This window comes from Sapajus apella, unplaced genomic scaffold, assembly GCF_009761245.1.
Source record: "Sapajus apella isolate SASKATOON/1434 unplaced genomic scaffold, GSC_monkey_1.0 scaffold33, whole genome shotgun sequence".
NCBI lineage: Eukaryota > Metazoa > Chordata > Mammalia > Primates > Cebidae > Sapajus > Sapajus apella.
The window spans coordinates 4783704-4804199 of NW_022436973.1; the positions used below are offsets into that span (position 1 = coordinate 4783704).

The 20496-nt window shown below is 47.7% G+C and overlaps 1 protein-coding gene across 2 annotated transcripts in view; it reads right to left on the minus strand.

The window, feature by feature from the left end:
* Positions 1-19562: 19562 nt before the first annotated feature.
* The window catches only part of ARHGAP40 (Rho GTPase activating protein 40), a 46846-nt gene continuing 45912 nt past the window's right edge, over positions 19563-20496 (minus strand). For both annotated transcript variants that reach the window (XM_032294952.1, XM_032294951.1), the window contains exon 15: positions 19563-19869. In XM_032294952.1, coding sequence (XP_032150843.1) covers positions 19778-19869 — 92 coding nt within the window. In that variant the 3' untranslated portion in view covers positions 19563-19777. The remainder of the gene's footprint in view (positions 19870-20496) is intronic.

Genomic DNA, 20496 nt, shown 5'->3' on the forward strand with positions numbered 1-20496 from the left:
TTTACAGATCTATTTATTGGAGTGGAGTTTCTCAAACTTGAACGTGCTTACGAATCGCCTGGAGATCGGTTAAAGCGCAAATGCTGATTCAGTTGGTCCAGAGCGAACTTGAGCTTCCGCACCTTTCACCAGCTCCCATGTGGTGCCAAGCCTGCTGGTCTGATCCTGGCCCAGTGCAAAGTAATTAGAGCCCTTCTCACCCAGCCTTGTCATGAGCTGTGGCTGTGCCTGCCTCTGGTGATGTGGTGTGCCCATTGTGCCTCTTGTCCCAACCCAGCATTCAGTTACATGGAGTTGATGGCTTGAAATAAGCCATAATGAAAGTATTTACATCACAGAAATCAGCAAATGCTAGAAATCAGGCTTCTTTTTCCTGAACACAGAAACATTTATCAGCACACAACTGCCTCCTACTTACCCCCGACTCCCCACCCCAAACTTAGACTGCTTCTTGAGAATCAAAACTTTCCTTTTTTCAGCTGTGTGTCTCCAAAGGTTAGGCAGCTATTTCCTCAACTGTGGCTGCATGTTAGAATCACCTGAGGAGTTGTAACATAGTGACGCGCAGGCGCAAAGGGGGTGGGTGGGTAGATCCCAAACATCAGTATTAAAACAAAAATTTAAAACAAAAAGAGGCCGGGTATGGCTCACGCCTGTAGTCCCAGCACTTTGGGAGGCCGAGGTGGGTGGATTACCTGAGGTCAGGAGTTCGAGACCAGCCTAGCCAACATGGTGAAACCCCGTTTCTACAAAAAATACAAAAATTAGCTGGGTATGGTGGTGAGCACCTGTATTCCCAGCTGCTCGGGAGGCTGAGGCTGGAGAATCGCTTGAACCCGGGAGGTGGTGGTTGTGGTGAACAAGATTGTGCCATTGGGCGCAAGAGCAGAACTCCATCTCAAAACTCCGTCTCAAAAAAAAAGAGCCAGGTGAATGTCTGACCCAAGAACACAGAACAAGATGATGGAGTTTTGAACTAAATTGATTGGGAGACATTAAAAAAAAAAACTGAACTAAACTAAACTAAAAACAAACCCTCTGCAGCTGTCCTGCGGGTCTATAAGGAGGTCTGTAACTCCGGTTTGAAAAGTATGAATACTTACCTAGGGTCCTCTCTGCTCCAGCCCCCACGAAGCCTGCCTGAACAACCTGTTTCCAGCCGCTCTCCTTGTCTAAACAGGTTGTGGGAAGTAGAAGAGCTCCTTTTCAAAGTTTCCTTTCTTGTTAAATCATAAGTGTGCTAATAATTCTTTGTTAAGTCTGATCCTATGTAGCTGTTAAACATGCTTACAGGCACATAGTACATTCTATGTCCTTGTACTTTAACCAAGATATCTGTGCTGGACGTGCTCACAGGCATGTCCCAGCTCTCCATTGCTTTTACCTGTTTAGAAAAGTTTTAAGTTGTGAGCCAATCGGGTTTTAATTTAGATTGTGAGGTCTGGCCCCAGCCAATGGAGATCATGTACAGCAGTAAGGATGACCCCAAATGGGTAAGGGATAAATTTGTGTGTTTTCCTTTGTTCATGTACTCTCATGGCATGATGGCTAGTGAGAGTGCCCTTCTTGCGGTACAGGAAGTAAAAATTGCATTGCTGAAAGATCCTTTGTCTCAGTGCTAATTTTTCTTTGTGGCACTGAGCATCTATTTCCGACATCTATTTCCAATACAGGTGCAGAAGAGTTAGTCCCAGAGGCCAGCAGACAGCATGGGCTCAAGAAGCACAGGCGTGACACAAGTCCCTGAATTCTCCTCTCCCCACCCACTGTAGACACCATGAATCCATCACCCCAGAGCTAGGACTTTACCTCAGAATCCTTCCAAATATGCAGAGTTGTTACCTGAATTTAACACTGTGTGGTCTGAGCAGCAACTGAAACTGCCTTTCCCACCTTCATTTGTGACCCCTTTAACTGTAGGTGGTTTCCATTTAATTGTCTGCTCTTATCTCTGGGCTCTTTGTTCTGCTCTCTGACTCTGTGTCATCTCCCGATGCCTCCAGCTCCCCAGCGTGAGTGGCCTTTTGCTTTGGAGCTTGGCAGGGGCCTAGCATGCATCAGGTACTTAAACCATGTGTGTTGATATTTGAGACTCTATGAATGAAAACTAAGCTCTCCTGGTGTTTTGATTATCTGTTATCGTATAATAAGCTACTCCAAAGTTTGCTCATGATTCTGTGGGTCAAGGACTTGGTCAGGGTTCAGCTGGAGGATTCTCCTGCTTCATATGATATCATATGGCCTTACCCAAGCAACTGGCAAATGATACAGACTTACAGAGGGCCACTCCACATGGCTGCTTAGACTTCTTCACATCATGGTGATTGGGTTCCAACAAGGAGCATTTCAAGCTGTAAAGGTAGAATCTGCTAATTTCTTACGGCTCAGTCTTGGAGTTATACAGTGTCACTACTGTCACATTCCACTGGCCAGACCAACCACAGAACCAGCCCCAATTTAAGAAGAAGGGAAATAGACTCCACTTCTCCATGGAAGGGGTGGCAAAGAATTGGCAGCCATCTTTAACCCACCAAATCTGAGTATGGGACCCAGTAGGTGCTCAATAAACATTTCTTCATGATGAATAAGTAAATTGCATTGCCAGAACTGGCTGGGCCCCCCTAGTTCATGCCCTGTTACCCAGATCCCAGGCCTGTCCAGTATCTCCTTGAACAAATTGAGACTTCACCTCTGACCCAGCTCCACACTGCAGCAGTAGGGTGATGGGTGAATTCCTATCCCCAGCCTGGTATGGGTGAGGCAAGAGGGGGATGAAGGCCTTAAGCGTGGGGAATCCCACAGCAGGGTATGGGTTGGGGCTTCCTATAAATGAGCCACACTTAGGGGAAGGGAGCCTGGGCTGCCCAAGGCCCATTTCCATTTCATGGAGTTGGAGAAAATGCATTTTTTTTGGAGCACTAAAGGCAGAGAGCAATCTGGGTTGCTATGCAACCAGAGCCTGTGCCCAGCTGATAACACCAGAGGAATTAACTGTCCTTGTCCTGCTCAGGCTCTGGAGGAGGGGCTGACAGCTTCCCAGTGCCTCTGCCTCAGCCCTGCCAGCTGAACCTCTGGCCCTGTTATAAATGGGGGAGCCTGGAGCCAGGTCCCAGCCCCCTCTCCTTGCTTCACAAAGAGCAGCCAGGGGGATCCCCTTGTCTCCTGCCAAGGGGGCACCTTGTTACAGTGTGAGGAGGGGGCTGCCTGAGGGTCCCTTAGACTCAGGGTGTCTTTGTCCTCTTTGATCTGCTAATGAGCTGTGAATTAAAGACAAACCTGAACTCAGAGGGAGTCTTTAAGAAGAGGCGGGCCTGGAGTGAGGACAAGATGGGCAGAATGAGGCCAACTCCTGGGGCAACGGAGACACACAAGTATAGCTTCAGCAGGAACCAGCCAGCATTGATCACACAACCCCCGAGGTCCGGGAAGAAGCAGGCCTGGAGAAGGCAAGATGTCCTGGTGGGCAGGGAGCTGTTTGTAGGGCGGCAGGACTTTGGCATCATTGGAAGACCAAGGAGACTCACGTCCAGTGTCTGAACAGCTGAGGGCAGCCTGCTGGGGGGGATTCAGTGAGCGAGGGGGTGAGACCCTGGGGCCATATTGAATGTGTTCATCCCTACACTAGACCAGTACACCTTAAAGACAAGGAACATGTAACATATGGGATTCAGAGTCAGGCCTGTGTTCAAATCCAGCCACTCACAGCTGTGTGACCTTGGGCCAGGCGCTTCACCTCTGTGAACTTCATCTTCTCAGCCACAAAATGGGAATAATCATATCTACTCTACAGACTTGTCATAACGATGAAAAAGATGATGTATTAGGTTGAACCGTAGTAAGCTGTGTTCTGTGGGTAAAAACTGTGGAATCTCAGCTCTTTCATTTGGTTCAGCCTAAAATGGCCAGCACTGAGTACGTAAGATGCATTCAGTAAACAGAAACAGCTGTTGATGCCTTTTGTTGTGCTAGGTGGTGGTCCAGAGTGCATGTCCAGTGAAGGAATGAATGGAAAAACAAAATGAAACAAAACAGGATCAGGGCTGAGCAGAGGTTAAGTTGCAGGTGGCTGCCCCTAGGACCCAAAAGATGCTAAGAGGCATTATGGGAATCCTCCCCTGGGCCAGGAGAGTGACCCGCTGACTCCAGGAGGCTGAGATCACAGCCCCCGCAGGTCTGCTCTGGGCCTGGAAGAAGCGTCGCTCCCCACCCCTTGCCCCCTGTGTTTATTTCTCTTTCTTGCCCCGCTCACTGGGCAAAAGTCTTGTTTTCAGGTTACCATGGTTACCATTTGCTTGCACACATACACATGCCAGGCTCCAAGCTAAGCACTTTGCAGGCATTCACTCCTTTACTCCTAACAGCGACCTAACTTGAGTCTTATTTTTTAACCCTTTGAGGTAGGGTTTTTAATTCTATTTTAGCAAAGAATAATTTACAGATTATTTTCAGCATCCAGTTCAATGAGTTCTGACAAAGGCATATCTCCATGCAACCATGACCACAATCAAGAGGCAACATTTTCATCACCCCCAGAAAGCCCCCTTGGAGTTAGTCCTCCCATGGACTGCCCCAAGAATCCTCCCCTCCCCCAGCCCCAGGCAACCACAGCTGTGCTTTCTGTCACTGTAGATTCGTTCTGACTTTTCCAGCATTTCATATAAATGGAATCAGACAGTGTCTACGTTTCGTGTCTGGCTTCTCTTGCTCATCATTGGCTTGTTCCTTTTAATTGCTGAGTAGTTATAGACTGAATTGTGTCTTCCTCACCCCCTCAGAATTTGTAGGTTGAAGCCTAACCCCCAAGGTGAGTGCATTTGGAGATAGGACCTTTAATGAGGTAATTAGGTGAAAGGAACATTGTAAGTTTTGGGCCCTGGTTCATAGGACAGGTGTCCTTATAGGAAGAGGGAGGGACAGCAGGAATGCATGCACACAGAGAAAAAGCCATGTGAAGACACATCTGCGGGCCCAGGTGAGAGATCTCAGGAGAAACCAGTCCTGCTGGCACCTTGACCTTGGACTTCCAGCCATCACAACTGGGAGGAAATACATTTTCTGTTGCATAAGCCACTCAGGCTGTGGTGTTTTGTTATGGCAGCCTGAGTTGGTGAATGCAGCAGTGTTCCACCAGGTGAGCACAGTTTCCTTATCCACCTGAGGGAGTGGTTTTATAGGCAAAGACAGTGAGACTTAGAGACCCCCAGCTAAGGTCTCACAGATCAGCTAAGAGCTAAGCCCAGGTCTGTGGGGCTCTGGGACCCGTGCTCCAACTGGACAGAGTGCAACACGGGCAGGGAACTCGTTTGAAGACTGGGGAAGCGGAGTGCCCTGGAGGGCAAGGTCCTGCCCGTCCCCACTGGAGCCCAGGGAGCACCGCCTGGTGGGACGACACAGGTAAAAAGGAGTTGCCCTGGGAGGGTCCTGCCTGACTTCTAGTCTTTGCCCTCAGACACCAGGACATATTGACTGGCACTCGGTAGGAGCCCAGCTGGAGGGGTGGCAGTGCCCCCAGGCTGGGGAGGCAGATCCAGTGACTTAGTGAGGGACAGAGACCATCCTGGGAAAGATGCTGGTGAAGACTCTGCCCTGTCTTCCTGATCTTCAGTCTACTCATCTGCAAAATTGTGTTGAAAATCTGCCTTTGCTGGTCTCACAGAGGAGGGAGGTAAGAAGAGGGTGAGAGGAACAGAGAACCCCATCCTGCCACACTAAGAGGTTGAGGGAGAGTGATCACTCCCATTTGACAGATGAGAAAATCGAGGCTCAGAAAAGCAAAGGGACACTGGGATTTGGGCCAGCCCACCAAGAAGCATCCCCACTGCCAACTGAAATGCTGCTTCCCAGAATGGGCTGCTGGGCCTTTAGTGCCTCAGGACAGAGATGTCGTGATCGATCTCTACCTCCCCTGTGGGCAGGAAGGGCATGAAGGCCGGGGTTCTGTCCAGTTTTGTTCATCTTCATATCATCTAGTAGAGTTCCTGGCACATAGCAGATACCCAGCCAATATTTGTGGAATGAATGTGATAGCCATACTTTTCAAAGAGGTATGTCAGTGACCTGGCAGAGTACCAGAAAGTGCCAGAAGCCACAGGTGCCCCTTCCTGGAATGTCCACATTATTCAAAGAAATCTACAGGAAAAAAACGTGACAGTTAATGTTGGACTTAAATATTTTTTGTGGTAAAATGTATAGTATAACCATGGTGTTTTCTTAAAAAAATTAATCATAGACTAACCATGTGATTCAGCAATTTCACTTTTGGGTATCTACCCAAAAGAAGGGAAAACAGGCATTTAAACAGACATTTGTACACCTACGTTCATAGCAGCATTACTCACAATAGACAAAAGGTGGAAATGACCTACATGTCTACAGAGAATTAGTGGATACAACGAAAATTGGGATATACGTATAATGGAGTATTATACAGCCATAAAATGGGGTGACATTCTGTTACATGCTACAATATGGATGAAACGTGAAGACAGTATGCTAAAGGAAATAAGCCAGACACAAAAGGACACATTTTATATGATTCCACTTATATGAGATACCTAGAAACAGAAAGTACAGGCTGGGCATGGTGGCTCACACCCATAATCTGAGCACTTTGGGAGGCTGAGGTGGGCAGATCACTTGAGGTCAGGAGTTCAAGACCAGCCTGGCCAACATGGTGAGACCTCATCTCTACTAAAAATACAAAAAACTAGCTGGATGTGGTGGCCCGCACCTATAGTCCCAGCTACTCAGGAGGCTTAGGCCGGAGAATTTCTTGAACCCAGGAGTCGGAGGCTGCAGTGAGCCAAGATTGTGCCACTGCACTCCAGCCTGGGAAATACAGCGAGACTCCCTCTCAAAAAAATTAAAAAATAAAAAAATAAAAAGCAATGAACAGAAAGTACAAGGATGGCTCCCAGGGGTGGGGGCAGGGAAGGAAGCAGAGTTCGAGTTTAATGGGTACAGAGTTTCTGTTTGGGAAGATGAAAACGTTTTGGAGGTGGTGACGGTTGCACAACAATGTGAATAGACTTAATGCCACTGAACTGTGCACTCGGAAATGGTTAAAATGGTAAGGTTCTTGTTCTGTATATTTTACCACAATAAAAATATACATACCATAACATTTGCTGTTTGAGCCATTTCAACTGGGCAATCCAGTAGTGACGTTAATTCCATTCATATTGTCGTGAAAAACATCATTTTAAAATTACAAAACCAGCACAGCTACAGAGGGAAGTAAAATGTCAATTTCATGTGAATATTTAAGAGGAAATCATGAAATTTCAAAAAAGAGCAACTTGTGTGGCTGCCTTGGAAGCTCTGAAGGGCAGCTAGTTCTGTCTGGTTTATGGCAGTATCCCCAGGTCCCATCACAGGGCTGTAGACAGAGGACACCATGAGAACATTTCATTTTAAATTTCAACTTGTATTTTATTTAATTGGTTTGATTTATTTATTTATTTATTTTGAGATGGAGTCTTGTTCTGTCGCCAGAGTGGAGTACAGTGGCGTGATCTCTGCTCACTGCAACCTCCAACTCCCTGGTTCACACGATTTTCCTGCCTCAGCCTCCCAAGTAGCTGAGATTACAAACACCCACCACCACCATGCCCAGCTAATTTTTGTATTTTTAGTATAAGGTGGGGTTTCACTACATTGGTCAGGCTGGTCTTGAACTCCTGACCTCAGATGATCTGCCCTCCTCGGCTTCCCAAAGTGCTGAGATTACAGGCATGAGCCACCTCGCCCAGCCGTACCTCTAGGTATTTACCCCAGAAAAAAATGAAAACATACTTATATATACAGATTTGTATACAGATATTCATAGAAAGTTTATTTTTGATAGCCCCAAACTGAAAACAACTCAAATGTCACCAACAAGACTAATGAATAAACGTTCACATCCAAATAACGGAATACTACTCAACCATAAAAAGCTGGCTACTGTTACATAGCAGTGTGGATGAATCACAAATGCATTTTGCTGAGTGAAAGAAGCCAGAACAAAGAAGAGTGCATCTACATTCTTTCATGGATATAAAATTCTAGAAAATGCAAGCAAATCTCTAGTGACAAATAGCACATCAGTGGTTTCCTGGGGACCCGGGTGGAACACTGGTCTCACTTAGGGAGAAAGACATATCAGGAGCCACCATGTGGCCCCTATGTTTCTCTGTTCCTGGGGACAGGAAGAGAGAAAGAGATGAACTGCTAAAGGGCATGAGGAAATTTTCTGGAGGTGATAGAATTATTCCATATATTGATTATGGTGAAGGTTTCATGAGTGTGTACTTATGGACCCAAATAGATGTCGTTTATTGCATATAAGTTATGCCCAGTAAAATATATATCATTACATGCTGAAGTGTTTATGGGTGAATAACTTACTTTGAACTTAATGGCAAGTTACCTTTAAAATGTATTTTTAAAAAATGGATGGATAGATGGTCAGGTGTGTTTTAAAGCAAAAATAATAAAGTGTTAATTGTAGAATCAAGGTAGTGGGTATAGAGGTGTTTATAATTCTTTTAACTTTTGTTTGAAATTTTTCATAATAAAGTGTTTTACTTTGAAGTGTTGTGAGTATCTTTCTGCACCACTGCTTTTTTGTTGTTTTATCACGTTTAATGACTATTAACAGCACACATAATTCTATCGCATAGGTGAATCCTGCTTTTCTCAATGGATCTCCAATTTTTGAATATTTACATTGCTTTAAACTTTACACTATTTTTTTTTTTTTTGAGACAGGGTCTCATTCTGTCACTCAGGCTGGAGTGCAGTGGCACAATGATGGCTCACTGCAGCCTCGACCTCCTGGGCTCAAGGGATCCTCCCACCTTGGCCTCCTGAATAGCTAGGACCACAGTTGGGTACCAACTATACCATCTGAGGCCAATTTTAAATTTTTTTTGGTAGAGATGGGGTTCCCACTTTGTTGCTCAGCTGATTTCAAACTCCTGAGCTCAAGCGATCCTCCTGCCTAGGCCTCCCAAAGTGCTGGGATTACAAGCATGAGCCACCACACTCAGTCTCAGCTTTTCACTATTAAAAGAGCGTTACAGTCCAGGCATGCTGAACCAGCCTATAATCCCAGCACTTTGGGAGGCTGAGGTGGGAAGATCCCTTGAGGCCAGGATTTTAAGGCCACCCTGGGCAAAACAGCAAGACCCTGTCTCTACAAGAGGGAATTTTTGTTTTAAATAGTGGGGTATGGTGGTGTATACCTGTAGTCCTAGCTACTTGGGAGGCTGAAGCAGGAGGATCCCTTGAGCACAAGAGTTTGAGTTTAGAGTGAACTATGATCACACCACTGCACTCATGCCCAGGTGACAGAGCAAGACACTGTCTCCAAAAAAATTAAAATATATAAAATAAAAAATTTAAAACCAGCATTATTGGCTGGGTATGGTTGCTTATACCTGTAATCCCAGCACTTTGGGAGGCCAAGATGGGAGGATCACATGAGCCCAGGAGTTCAAGACCAGCCTGGGCAACAGAGGTAGACCCCATCTCTACGAAAAATTTAAAAATTAGCTGGGTGTGGCGGTGCATGCCTGTAGTCCCAGCTACTCAGGGAGCTAAGGCAGGAGGATCACTGGAGCCCAGGAGTTCGAGGCTGTAGTGAACAGTGATTGTACCACTGTACTCCAGGCTGGGCAGTAGAGTGAGACATTGTCTTAAAACAAAAAACAAAAAACCAGCATTACAATAAACATTCTATTGTAATTTCCCAGATTTCAAAGGAATATTTTTACTCATTATTTTAAAAGCCTGCACAAAATTTCATCTATTCAGCCAGTCTCTCTATGTTTTGCTTTATTTTTTTTTTCATTACTTTTCCATTCTTTTTTGAGATAGGGTTTCACTCTGCCACCCAGGCTGAAGTGCAGGGGCACAATTATAGCCCCCTGTATCCTAAAACTCAGGGATTCAAGTGATCCTCCTTCCACCTCCTGAGTAGCTGGGACTGCAGGTGCACACCACCATGCCAGACTAGCTTTCGGACTTTTGGTAGAGACGAGGTCTCACTATGTTGCCCAGGCTGGTCTCAAACTCCTGAGCTCAAGCCATCCTCCTGACTAGCCTCCCAAAGTGCTAGGATTACAGGCATGAGCCACCACGCTGGCCTCTATGTTTTGACATTAAATTGTTTCACAGTTTTCCATGTTAACCATATTAGTTATGATGAGTTAGGATGTTATTTGGCCTGGACCCTGACATCCTAAATCCTAGACCAACACCTATAAGCCCTGCAGAGTCACCTTGGAGATACAGGCACCAAGGACAAGCCAGGTCATAGTTAAATTTTATAATTCATGGAGGCTTTGGTCCCAGTGTCTTCTGTGGAAACCCAGATCTGCCTCCCAACTCCAGTCTAAGTCTACTTCTGCCAAGGGGATCTCTCTCTTTCTTCTATTCTTGGGGTCCTGCAGACACAACTCCTTCTGGCAATGGAGTACAGAGACATTGGCAGACTGGGCCTTCTCTTAAACTGTGCAGCCAGCAATAAACAATGCTGAAAGAATTATCTTCATGATCTAGCCTTTCCACAATTAGAGATTATTTCCTTAGACTACAAATCCAGATCAACTGAGAGGAAGAATCTGAATGTTTTAACTGCTCTTCTAATGTAGTGAAATTCTAATAGAAATGAAAAGAAGGGACATGTCCTGTTAGATGCTTTTCCCAGTAATCCACCTAATCTGCCAGCCTTGTACTTCACTTCCTTTACCAAGCATGGTGAAGAAGACAGAAGCCAACCAGGTCCAGGGGCTGGTCTCCAAAGCACCCAGGTCTGTGAAGCAGGAGGAAACTCACTTCATGGAGTTGAAAAGGAGAAAAACTGAAAACCTCTTCCCGCAGTTCCTGGTCCATGCTGGGACGCAGGAGATGCTAGCCATTGCTCCTGGCTCTTGAACTTTTAGCTCTCTTTAGAGGCTTAAGCGAGTCTAAGTCAGGGGGCCATAGAGCGTAGGGTTCTTTTGGTTTTTTTAAGAGACAGAGTCCTGTTCTGTCGCCCAGGCTGAGTGCAGTGGTGCAGTCATAGCTCAGTGCAGCTTTGAACTCCTGGGCTCTAGTGATCCTCCCACTTCAGCCTCCGGAGTAGCTGGGACTATAGCTATATATGTGCCACCACGCCAAGCTGATTTTTAAATTTCTTGAAGAAGTGGGGTCTCCCTCTGTTGCCCAGGCTGGTCTCAAACTCCTGGCCTCAAGCCATCCTTCCATTTCAGCTTCCCAAAGTGCTAGGATTCCTGGTGTGAGTCACGACGCCCAACCAGGGTGCAGGATTCTGTGAAAGGAAAAGGCAGGCAGAATTTCGGGTATTTTTTTCTTTCCAATGGAGAAGAAAAGTCTCATTGATGGAGGAAAGTGGGGTCTTGGCTAATCATAATCTCTCTGCCTTTCCCCATCCCCACCCATGGTTTAACATCAGCTGCCGCCCCCACTCCCCTTCATCCCATGTGCTTTGTGCCCCCACCCCCGTGACTCATACTCCTCATATCCATCAGGGCCCAATTGTTCTCCAGGCCTCCGGTCCAAAGCTCTTGATGGATTTAGTAATTGGGGTAATTACGGTAATTTTACCTTAAAGACAGACAGCTGCAGATTTTCTATTGGGGACCCCCCTCCCTGGGCCTCCTGCCAGCCAGTATTCAGGAACAATAACTGGTGGCTCCCACTCCCCTCCCCTAGAATGCAAAGTGGTTGGGGATGGGGGTGGGGAGTTCTCAATAGAAGGCATCTCCCACCGTCTCAGCAGCCCTGGGAAGGGGGCAGGGGACAGCAGCATGGGTTTGCCAGGAATCATTTTTCCTTTCTATCACCCCAGACTTGAAACACCAAGACAAGAGGACCCCACACCCCTCTCACCATCATTCCCTGCAAGTCTGTGGATGAAGTCCCTTATGGATCCCTAAAAGCTTCAATTTGACATATCCTGTGATCTCCAAGTGTGAGAGGCAGACAGGAATGATGGGCCCTTGGAGGTGGTGGCCCACACCTGCCCACAGCCAGGTGTACCAGGCAGCGTCCTCCACTGTCCCTGGAGCCAGAGCCTAGGCTGCCCTTGTACTTCACGTCCTTTACCAAGCATGGTGAAGAAGACAGAAGCCAGCCAGGCCCAGGGGCTGGTCTCTGCAGCACCCAGGTCAAGAGGAAATGGGGCAAAGGTCTGCAAAGCAGGAGGAAACCCACTTCATGGAGTTGAAAGGGAGGAAGCCTGAAAAGCTCTTCCCACAGTTCCTGGTCTACGCTGGGACACAGGAGATGCTAGCCATTGCTCTTGGCTCTTTAACTTTTAGCTCTCCTTAGGGGCTAAAGCAGGTCTAAGTCAGGAGGCCATAGAGTGTAGGGTTCTTTTTTTTTTTTTTTTAAGACTCAGAGTCCTGTTCTGTCGCCCAGGGTGGGTGGAGTGCAGTGATGTGATCATAGCTCACTGCAGCTTTGAACTCTTGGCTCAAAGTGGCAGACTAAGGCATATTCACCCCCATCCCAGGGCTCTCAGATGCCAAAGAGCCAAGAGCTAAAGAGGACTTGGGAGGTGGAGGTCTCTTCTGACTTCAGCTTAGAAAGCTTCTCGGAGAGAAGGAACTTGAATTAGGCCTTGAAGAATGTATGAGACCCCTTTGGAGTGCCTGGGACAGTGAGTCTCAAGCCAGTCTCTGGAGCAGATGAGCAACACAGTCTCCTAAAGGAGGATTTGGGGGCTGGATTTAGGGGAGCTGAGGGTAAACCTAGGGTGGCCTCAGAATTCCCAGGCAGGGAGGCTTGGTAGATTGAAACCTTTCCTGTCTTCCCAAATCTCTCAGGGTCCATTTGCAGCCCCTGCCCACCTGCCCTCTCTCAACTCCAGCCACCCAGCTGTGCAGAATCCATCTCAGCGCCAACATGCTGTCCCTCTGTCCGGAATGCCCTTCTACCCGCTCGCCTCTCAAGTCTCAGCTGGATGTCACTGCCCCAGAAACCTCCTGGGAAACTCCAGACCCAGTCCAGTATCCCCCTCCATGTGTTAGTGGCTCCCTGTCCTTCATCGCATTTACTGTATTGTAAGTACAGAAACATTTGTGTGATGACTGATTTTTTTTTCTACCCGAGTGCAAACTCCAAAAGGAAGTTCTGTGTTGTGTTGATTCAATGTTGCATCCCCAGTGCCTGGCTCTCAATAGACGTTTTTGTTGATTGCATGGTGAAACTTTTCAACAGGCAGAAACTGGAGAGGTGGGAGTGCATTCTAAGAAGAGGGACCAACGCACGCAGAGGCTCTGATGCAGGAGCAGACAGCACATTCAGCGGACATTGGGGCCAAAGAGGGGAGGGGAGGAGGAACAAGGAGGCAGGCAGAATGGCTGGGAGGGGCTGTCTCTGCTTCATGCGAGTTAGGGCTAGGCTTCTGGGTGGCCCCTGCTAGTGATGAGGGGCCGTGGTGGGTGTGAAACCCCTTCGACGGTGTCTCCTGGGGACACGGTGCCTTGCAGCAAAGGGAGGCTGGAGTTGGGGAGCTAGGGGCTGGGAGAAGGACTGAGGGATCAAAGGTCAAATGAGGCACATGGCACCCTACATTAACCTCATGGGTTTGTGAAAATTACTGAGAATGTAACTCTAGTTAATTGAATTTCTAAATTAGTGAGGTAATGCTGTCTATCCAATCCAAATCTCTCAAGCTTGTGACTTAAGTGTGCTCCAGCAAGTTCCAAGGAGGGGGTCTTCCCTCCAACACACACGGGCTGGATATGCAGGGGAATGACCACCCCCAAAGCAGCCTTGAGCAGTAACTGACCATAGCGTTTTTTTTTTTTTTTTTTTTTTGACAGTATCTTTCTCCATCACCCAGGCTAGAGTGCAATGGTGTGACCATGACTCACTGCAACCTTGACCTCCTGGGCACAAATGATCCTCCACCTCAGCCTCCTGAGTAACAGGGACCACAGGCATGTACCACCACATCCAGCTAATTTTTAATTTTTTTTAATTGTAGAGACAGGGTCTTCTATGTTGCCCTGGCTGGTCTTGAACTTTTGGACTCAAGTGATTCTCACCTTGGACTCCCAAAGTGCTAGGATTAGCTTGTATTAGTTTGCTGAGACTCTTATATCAAACACCACAGGATGGCTTAAACAATGGAAACCTATTTTCTCGCAGTTCTAGAAGGAGGAAACCCAAGATCGAGGTGTCAGAAAATGTAGGTTTTGGCAAGGCTTCTCCTGGCTCACAGACAGCTGCCGCCTCACTGTGCCCTCACACCGCCTGTCCTCTGTGCTCTTGTGGGGACAGAGAGAGAGCTCTGGTGTCTCTTCCTCTTCTTGTAAAGACACCAGTCCTACTGGATTAGGGTACTGCCCTTAGGACCGCCTTTGACCTTCATTACTTCTTAAAGGCCTTATTGCCAAACACAGTCACCTTGAGGATGAGGGATTCAACATACGAATTTTGGGAGGACAGGATTCAGTTAATAACAGACCTCCTTAAGAGAAACATGATGCCAGCCCACGCTGGCCCAGACTGCAAAGAGCCCGGAGGAGCTGGGCACCCACTGTGAGCTATGCTATCCCGGCAGCGGAGCTGGTGCAGGATCATCAATCACAATGATGCCACAGAGCAGAAAAAGATGAGCCCTCAGATAGCACCGAAGATAAATGGGGAAACTGACATGTGATTAAACTGGGATCCTCTGCCGGTGGCTGACAGCCCACTCTGAGTGCGAAGTTAGCACAGCCGGGCCTGGGCTCTCAGCACCCACAGAGGCACCTGCCTCACCTCCTGCCATAGGGAAAGGATTTTCCCTCCAGCCACACAGCATCCTGTCATCCTGACCCTGGGAATGAGTGAATGAGGTGTGCAAGGGGACCAGCGCAGGTGCTGGGAAGCACAGGAGGATAACACCAGTAGTGACTAGTTTAGGCTGTCTGGCCTTTGTTAATGATAATAATAATGAGAGCGCTGGCTGAGCACTGGCTAGAAGTACTTTAGATGCATTTTTTTCATTTTCATATATCAGCCCAGGGAAGTGAGAATTAAATCAGGTGGTGAGGGCAACAGTTTCTGGAGCAAACAAAGGGACAGAGAGGGATCCATCCATCCATCCATCCATTCATTTATCCAGCCAATTTTTACTGAGCACCTACTAGTACTATTATATCCGCATCCTATCCATCATGTCCATAGAAGTGAGAAAAGCCCACATGGTCTCTGCCTTCATGGGGCTGCATCCTAGTCAGGGAGGCGGACAATAAAAAACTGACTCAATAAGATAATATAGGATAGTAATAAATGCTAGGAAGAAAATGAATTAAGGCGATGCCAGAGAGAGTGACGGAAGAAGCAACTTCAGATAGGGTGGTCAGAGAAGACCTCTCGAAGGAAGAGGCATCTGAACCGAGATCCCACAGTAAAAGGGGCTGGCCATGGAAGTAGCTGGGAGAAGAGTGTTGTGCACAGAGAGGACAGAAGGTGCAAATGCTCAAGGCAAGAAGGAACTCGGGATGTCTGAGGAATTGGAAGGAGGCTCATGCGGCTGGCTCTACACAGTGAGGAGAGGGGGAGTGGTGTTGGAGACACAGGGCTTCATAGGCCAGGGTAAAGAGTTGGGATATTTGTTTCATGAGATCCCTCTCAAAGGTTTTCAGTAGGAGGGCTTTCAGTAAGATTGAATTTATATTTTTAAAGGCTAACAGTGGCTGGTATATGGAGAATAGAGAGGAAGGCAAGAAGGGAGAGCAGTTGAAAGGCATTGAGGCCATCAAGGCTTTGCACCATCTGGTGCCAAGATGTAAGCTCTTAACTGTTTTAGATTATCATCATTCTTATCAGTCACCACCACCTCCACCATCACCACCACCACCACCATCAACATTACCATCATCATCTCTATCGCCATCACCACCACCACCATCATCCCACCACCACCATAAAAATCACAATCACCAGTTGGATGCGGTGGTTCACACCTGTAATCCCAGCACTTTGGGAGGCCCAGGCGGGAAGATCATGAGGCCAGGAGTTCGAGACCAGCCTGACCAACATAGTGACGCCCCATCTCTACTGAAATTACAAAAAAATTAGTTGGGTGTGGTGGTGCATGCCTGTAATCCCAGCTACTTGGAGGTTGAGGCAAGAGAATTGCTTGAATCTGGGAGGCGGAGGTTGCAGTGAGCTGAGATCACATCATTGCGCTCCAGCCTGGGTGACAGAGCAAGACTCCATCTCAAAAAAAAAAAAATCATAATTGCCATTATCACCACGGCCACCACCACAACCACCACAATCACGATCACTATTATCCAAGGCATCAAGATGACAGTGGTTTGGATTAGGATGGTAGTAGGAACAAAGGAGTGAAATGAGTGAATTGGAGTATATTTTGGAGGGAGGTCCAAAAGGCTTGTAAACAGACCATGGAGGTAGGGAGGACATTGGTGAACAGAAGTGGCAACTCTAGCTGAATCCCTTGGTATCTCCCCAACTGGAATAATTTGTCCAATTTTTCTACCGCTCTTCTAGACTCTTCTCATTGTCACCTACCAGGCACTTGATCCTGCTTCAGAAAATCATGGTATGACTGAAAAAGCCCTGGATCTAGAATCAGGCATCCAAGTCTCTCATCCTGTGCATGACTTTGATTTCATGGTTTAACTTATCTGAAACTCAGTTTCCTCATCTGTAAAGTGGAACTATGGTAACACTCACCTCAGGATTGTGCGGCTTTGATTCTTCACATGGGGCTGCTGGGGAAACTGAGGCCACTTGGAGCCTCTTAACCAGCTACAAGCTTCAAATGCCCTGTTGAGGAATTCCAGGCCAAACATCAACCCTCCTTACTAGGTCTTCTTGATTTAAGATAAATATCTTTTCTCTGATTCTGAGATTATTCATGTTGTGGGATGGGGGAGGGGAGGAAGGGAAATTGAGGAAGAGGACTATTACCAGAGCACTTTTAAATCTGGGTATTTAAGGCAAAACCATTCAGATTTATGGTCTAAAATAGTAGAGCTTGCATCTTGACACCAGACTAACCTGTCACTTATCAGCCATGCAGACAAGTAATGTTAACTTTCTGAGCCTTGGCTTTTCCTCTCCTATAAAAAGGGAATAATAATGTGTCACATAGGATTGCTGTAAGAATCACAGGAATTAGTCTGTAAAATGCCTGATGCATAGTAACTGCTCAGTGACAGCTGCCATCATCTCCACCATTGCCCAAACTAAGACACTGGATTATTGTGAAGATTAAACTTGTCAAGCTCTTGGCATCATCACCATCAGCAACAGCAGCATCACCATCATCACCATCATTATCATCACCATCACCACCATCACCATTATTACCATCACCGTCATCATCATGATCACCATCATCACCATCAGTAGCATCACTATTGTTATAGCCATCAAAACCATCAGCAGGATCAGCAGCAGCAGCAGCATCACCGTCATAATCACCATCGTCACCATCAGCAGCATCACCATCATCATCATCACCATCATCACCATCAGCAGCATCACTAACATTATAGCCATCAAAACCATCAGCAGGATCAGCAGCAGCAGCAGCAGCAGCATCACCGTCATAATCACCATCATCACCATCAGCAGCATCACCATCACCACCGTCAGCAGCACCACCATCGTCATCCCCATCATCACCACCATCAGCAGCATCACCATCATCATCACCACCATCATCATTACCATCACCAGCACCACAGCAGCATCAGCATCAGCATCATCACCGTCAGGAGCAGCAGCAGCAGTACCTCACCATCATTGTCTCACAGGCAATGTTGATGCCCACCCATATCCCTTCGGCACTGCCATCTCAGAGTACCGTGGCCAATGTCTAGTTGCCAGCATCCACATCTCTTCTTGAGGGCTTTCTGTGAGTATTGGAGCACACCGTGCCTGCGCTCTGGTAGGCGGAAGTACCAGGAAAGAAATACCTACGCTCCTCAGGAGGAGCCCTCAACCAATGACTCACAGGAGTTGAATAAACCCACTGGCTCCCTTGCCGCTTGGGTAGGGTAACTCTAAGGGACATCTTGCACATTGTTTCTCAGAGCTCTCCAGTGGAATTAAACTCGAGTTGCCCCCCGCGGTAGCTTGCTTGATTGGGCACCATTTTATAGGCTGCCTCCCCTCTTTCTCTCATCTCCCCACTCTTGCATTTCTTGGGACTGCTATTTATGCTTGAATCTTTGCCTCACATTCTGCTTCTGGAGGAACCCAAACCTAAGACACTGGATTATTGTGAAGGTTAAATTTGTGAACCTCTTGGCACATATTAAATGCTCAGTAAACTCATTGTTACGTGAACAAATAAGCGAAGCCTCACCTGCCCTGAGGATACGGATCCAGGGCAGAAGAAAGGAGGAAGGGAGAGACCTGGGACTGTAGAAGATGAGTTTTCCCAGAGAGGTTGTCTCTGCAGTGCCCCTACCTGTCAGCAACTGGTGTCATTATTCCATGCCTCCCCGTTCTGAGTTCTCTTCCTGCCCCTCCAGTGGTTGCGGGTTCAAGGCGTGGCTGGACCACATTGGCCAGAGTCCTTTGAGCAGCTCAGCAAGATGCTCTCATCACCAAGCTCCCATGTCGACTCTCTGGAAGGACAACAACCACCCAGTGCTGGACTGGAGAGAAAAACACTTAAGCAAAGTAAACGTGACATTGAACTTGTGCCTTTAATGTTTAAACAATTTAAATATCACATTATAAAATGACACGGTTGTACAAATCAACATTTAAAACAGGAGAGCCTTGAAGAGTCTTCCTCTGTCCAGTTCTCCCAGGGCTGACCATGGCTACTGTGCTGGCTCCCCATCCCTGAGGCCCTAGCCCCTCTTCCTTAAAGGACTCTGAGAGGCCAACGGACTTGTCCAAGGTCACAGAGCTCTCCTGGTTTTGTCTCTGGCGCTGCTGCCATTACACATTGTAGGGTCACTTTCAAAACAATTTTCCCTGGGGAAACAAAACCCAACCACCTCTTGATAGAGGTGCTGCATTTTTCATTTTCCTCCAGTCTGGAAGCCATGGAGAGAAGTCCATGGAGATCCAAGTGCCCCAAGTGGTGTTGTCATGCAGCAAGGTTGGTGTTGGAGGCGACTCTCTGGAGGGCAGGGGGTGGAGGGGCGTGAAGGCTTGTGTGTGTGGTTAAAACTTGAAAGCTGTGAAGAGGGGCGCAGGGGCTCACTTCTGTAATCCCAGCACCTTGGGGGGTCAAGGTGGGCAGATCACCTTGACCTCAGGAGGTCAGGAGTTTGAGACCAGCCTGACCCACATGGAGAAACCTCCATCTCTACTAAAAATACAAAATTAGCCAGGCATGGTGGCACGTGCCTGTAATCTCAGCTACTCAGGAGGCTGAGACAGGAGAATTGCTTGAACCTGGGAGGCGGAGGTTGCTGTGAGCCAAGATCAAGCCATTGCACTCCACCCTGGGCAACAAGAGCAAAATTCCATATCAAATAAACAAACAAACAAAACAAAACAAAAAAACCCATGAGAGCTGTGAAGGGAAGTCTTCCTCTGTCCGGTTCTCCCAGGCCTGATCGTGGCTATAATGCTGGCTTCCCCTCCCTGAGGCCCTAGCCCCTCTGAGTGCAGACCGCACTAGCTTCGAGTCCATTTCTGAAGGGTCTGAGAAGCATTTCAGAGAAGGATGCCTTGGAAGAAGACTCAGACCTTCCCCTTGAAATAGCTCTGTTCTCATGCTGGGTACATGGAGTCAGAGCCAGCAGGGGAGAGGAGGAGGCATCCCGGCTGCTCCTGAGAGTCGCAGGGTTTAGGTGGGGCTCTGTTTAAGGACCCACTCGCCATGTGGGTTGGCACGGTACAGATCTAAGAGGTAGGCATCTGGGTCCAGGCGATGCTCATCTGTGGGAAGAAGCGGTGAAGGGGTTGAGTGGAGGCTGTGGGCCATGCTGCTGCTCTGCCCAGGGCCCTTCGCCAGGCACCACTGTCCCCTGGCTCTATGCGTCTTGACTGCTGCAGCTCACAGCTACCTCTTTCGCTGGAGAACTGACCTCACTGATGGAAGATGCCTTGCCAGAAAAGTGACGCCACCTCCTCTCCCGGGGAAGCCCACAGTTGATGACTGACACAGACAGTACCAAACACCAGTCTCCTTGCCTCAACATGGAACAACTCGGATGTGATTTGTACTCTAGAGCCCCCTTGTGGATCAGGCCAGGCTCCAGAATGTGGACACTCCCGGCCACTGCCCCTGCCTGATCCTCCTTCACTCCTTCCCTTGGAACCCTCTTCCTGAGGGCACCCCCTCAAAGCATCGTGTACTCCTGAAGCCATGTCTTAGCCTCTGCTTCTTGGCCAGTGGCCCTCAGAGTGTGGCCCCTCAACTAGCAGAACTGCAACTCCTGGGAACTCATCACAAACGTACATTCTCAGTCCCCACCACCTGGGTCTTAGCCTTCCAGAGAATTCGGAGGTTCTGCTAAAGTTTAAGGATCACTGCTCTAGAGAATGCAAAGGGAAACAGCTTCC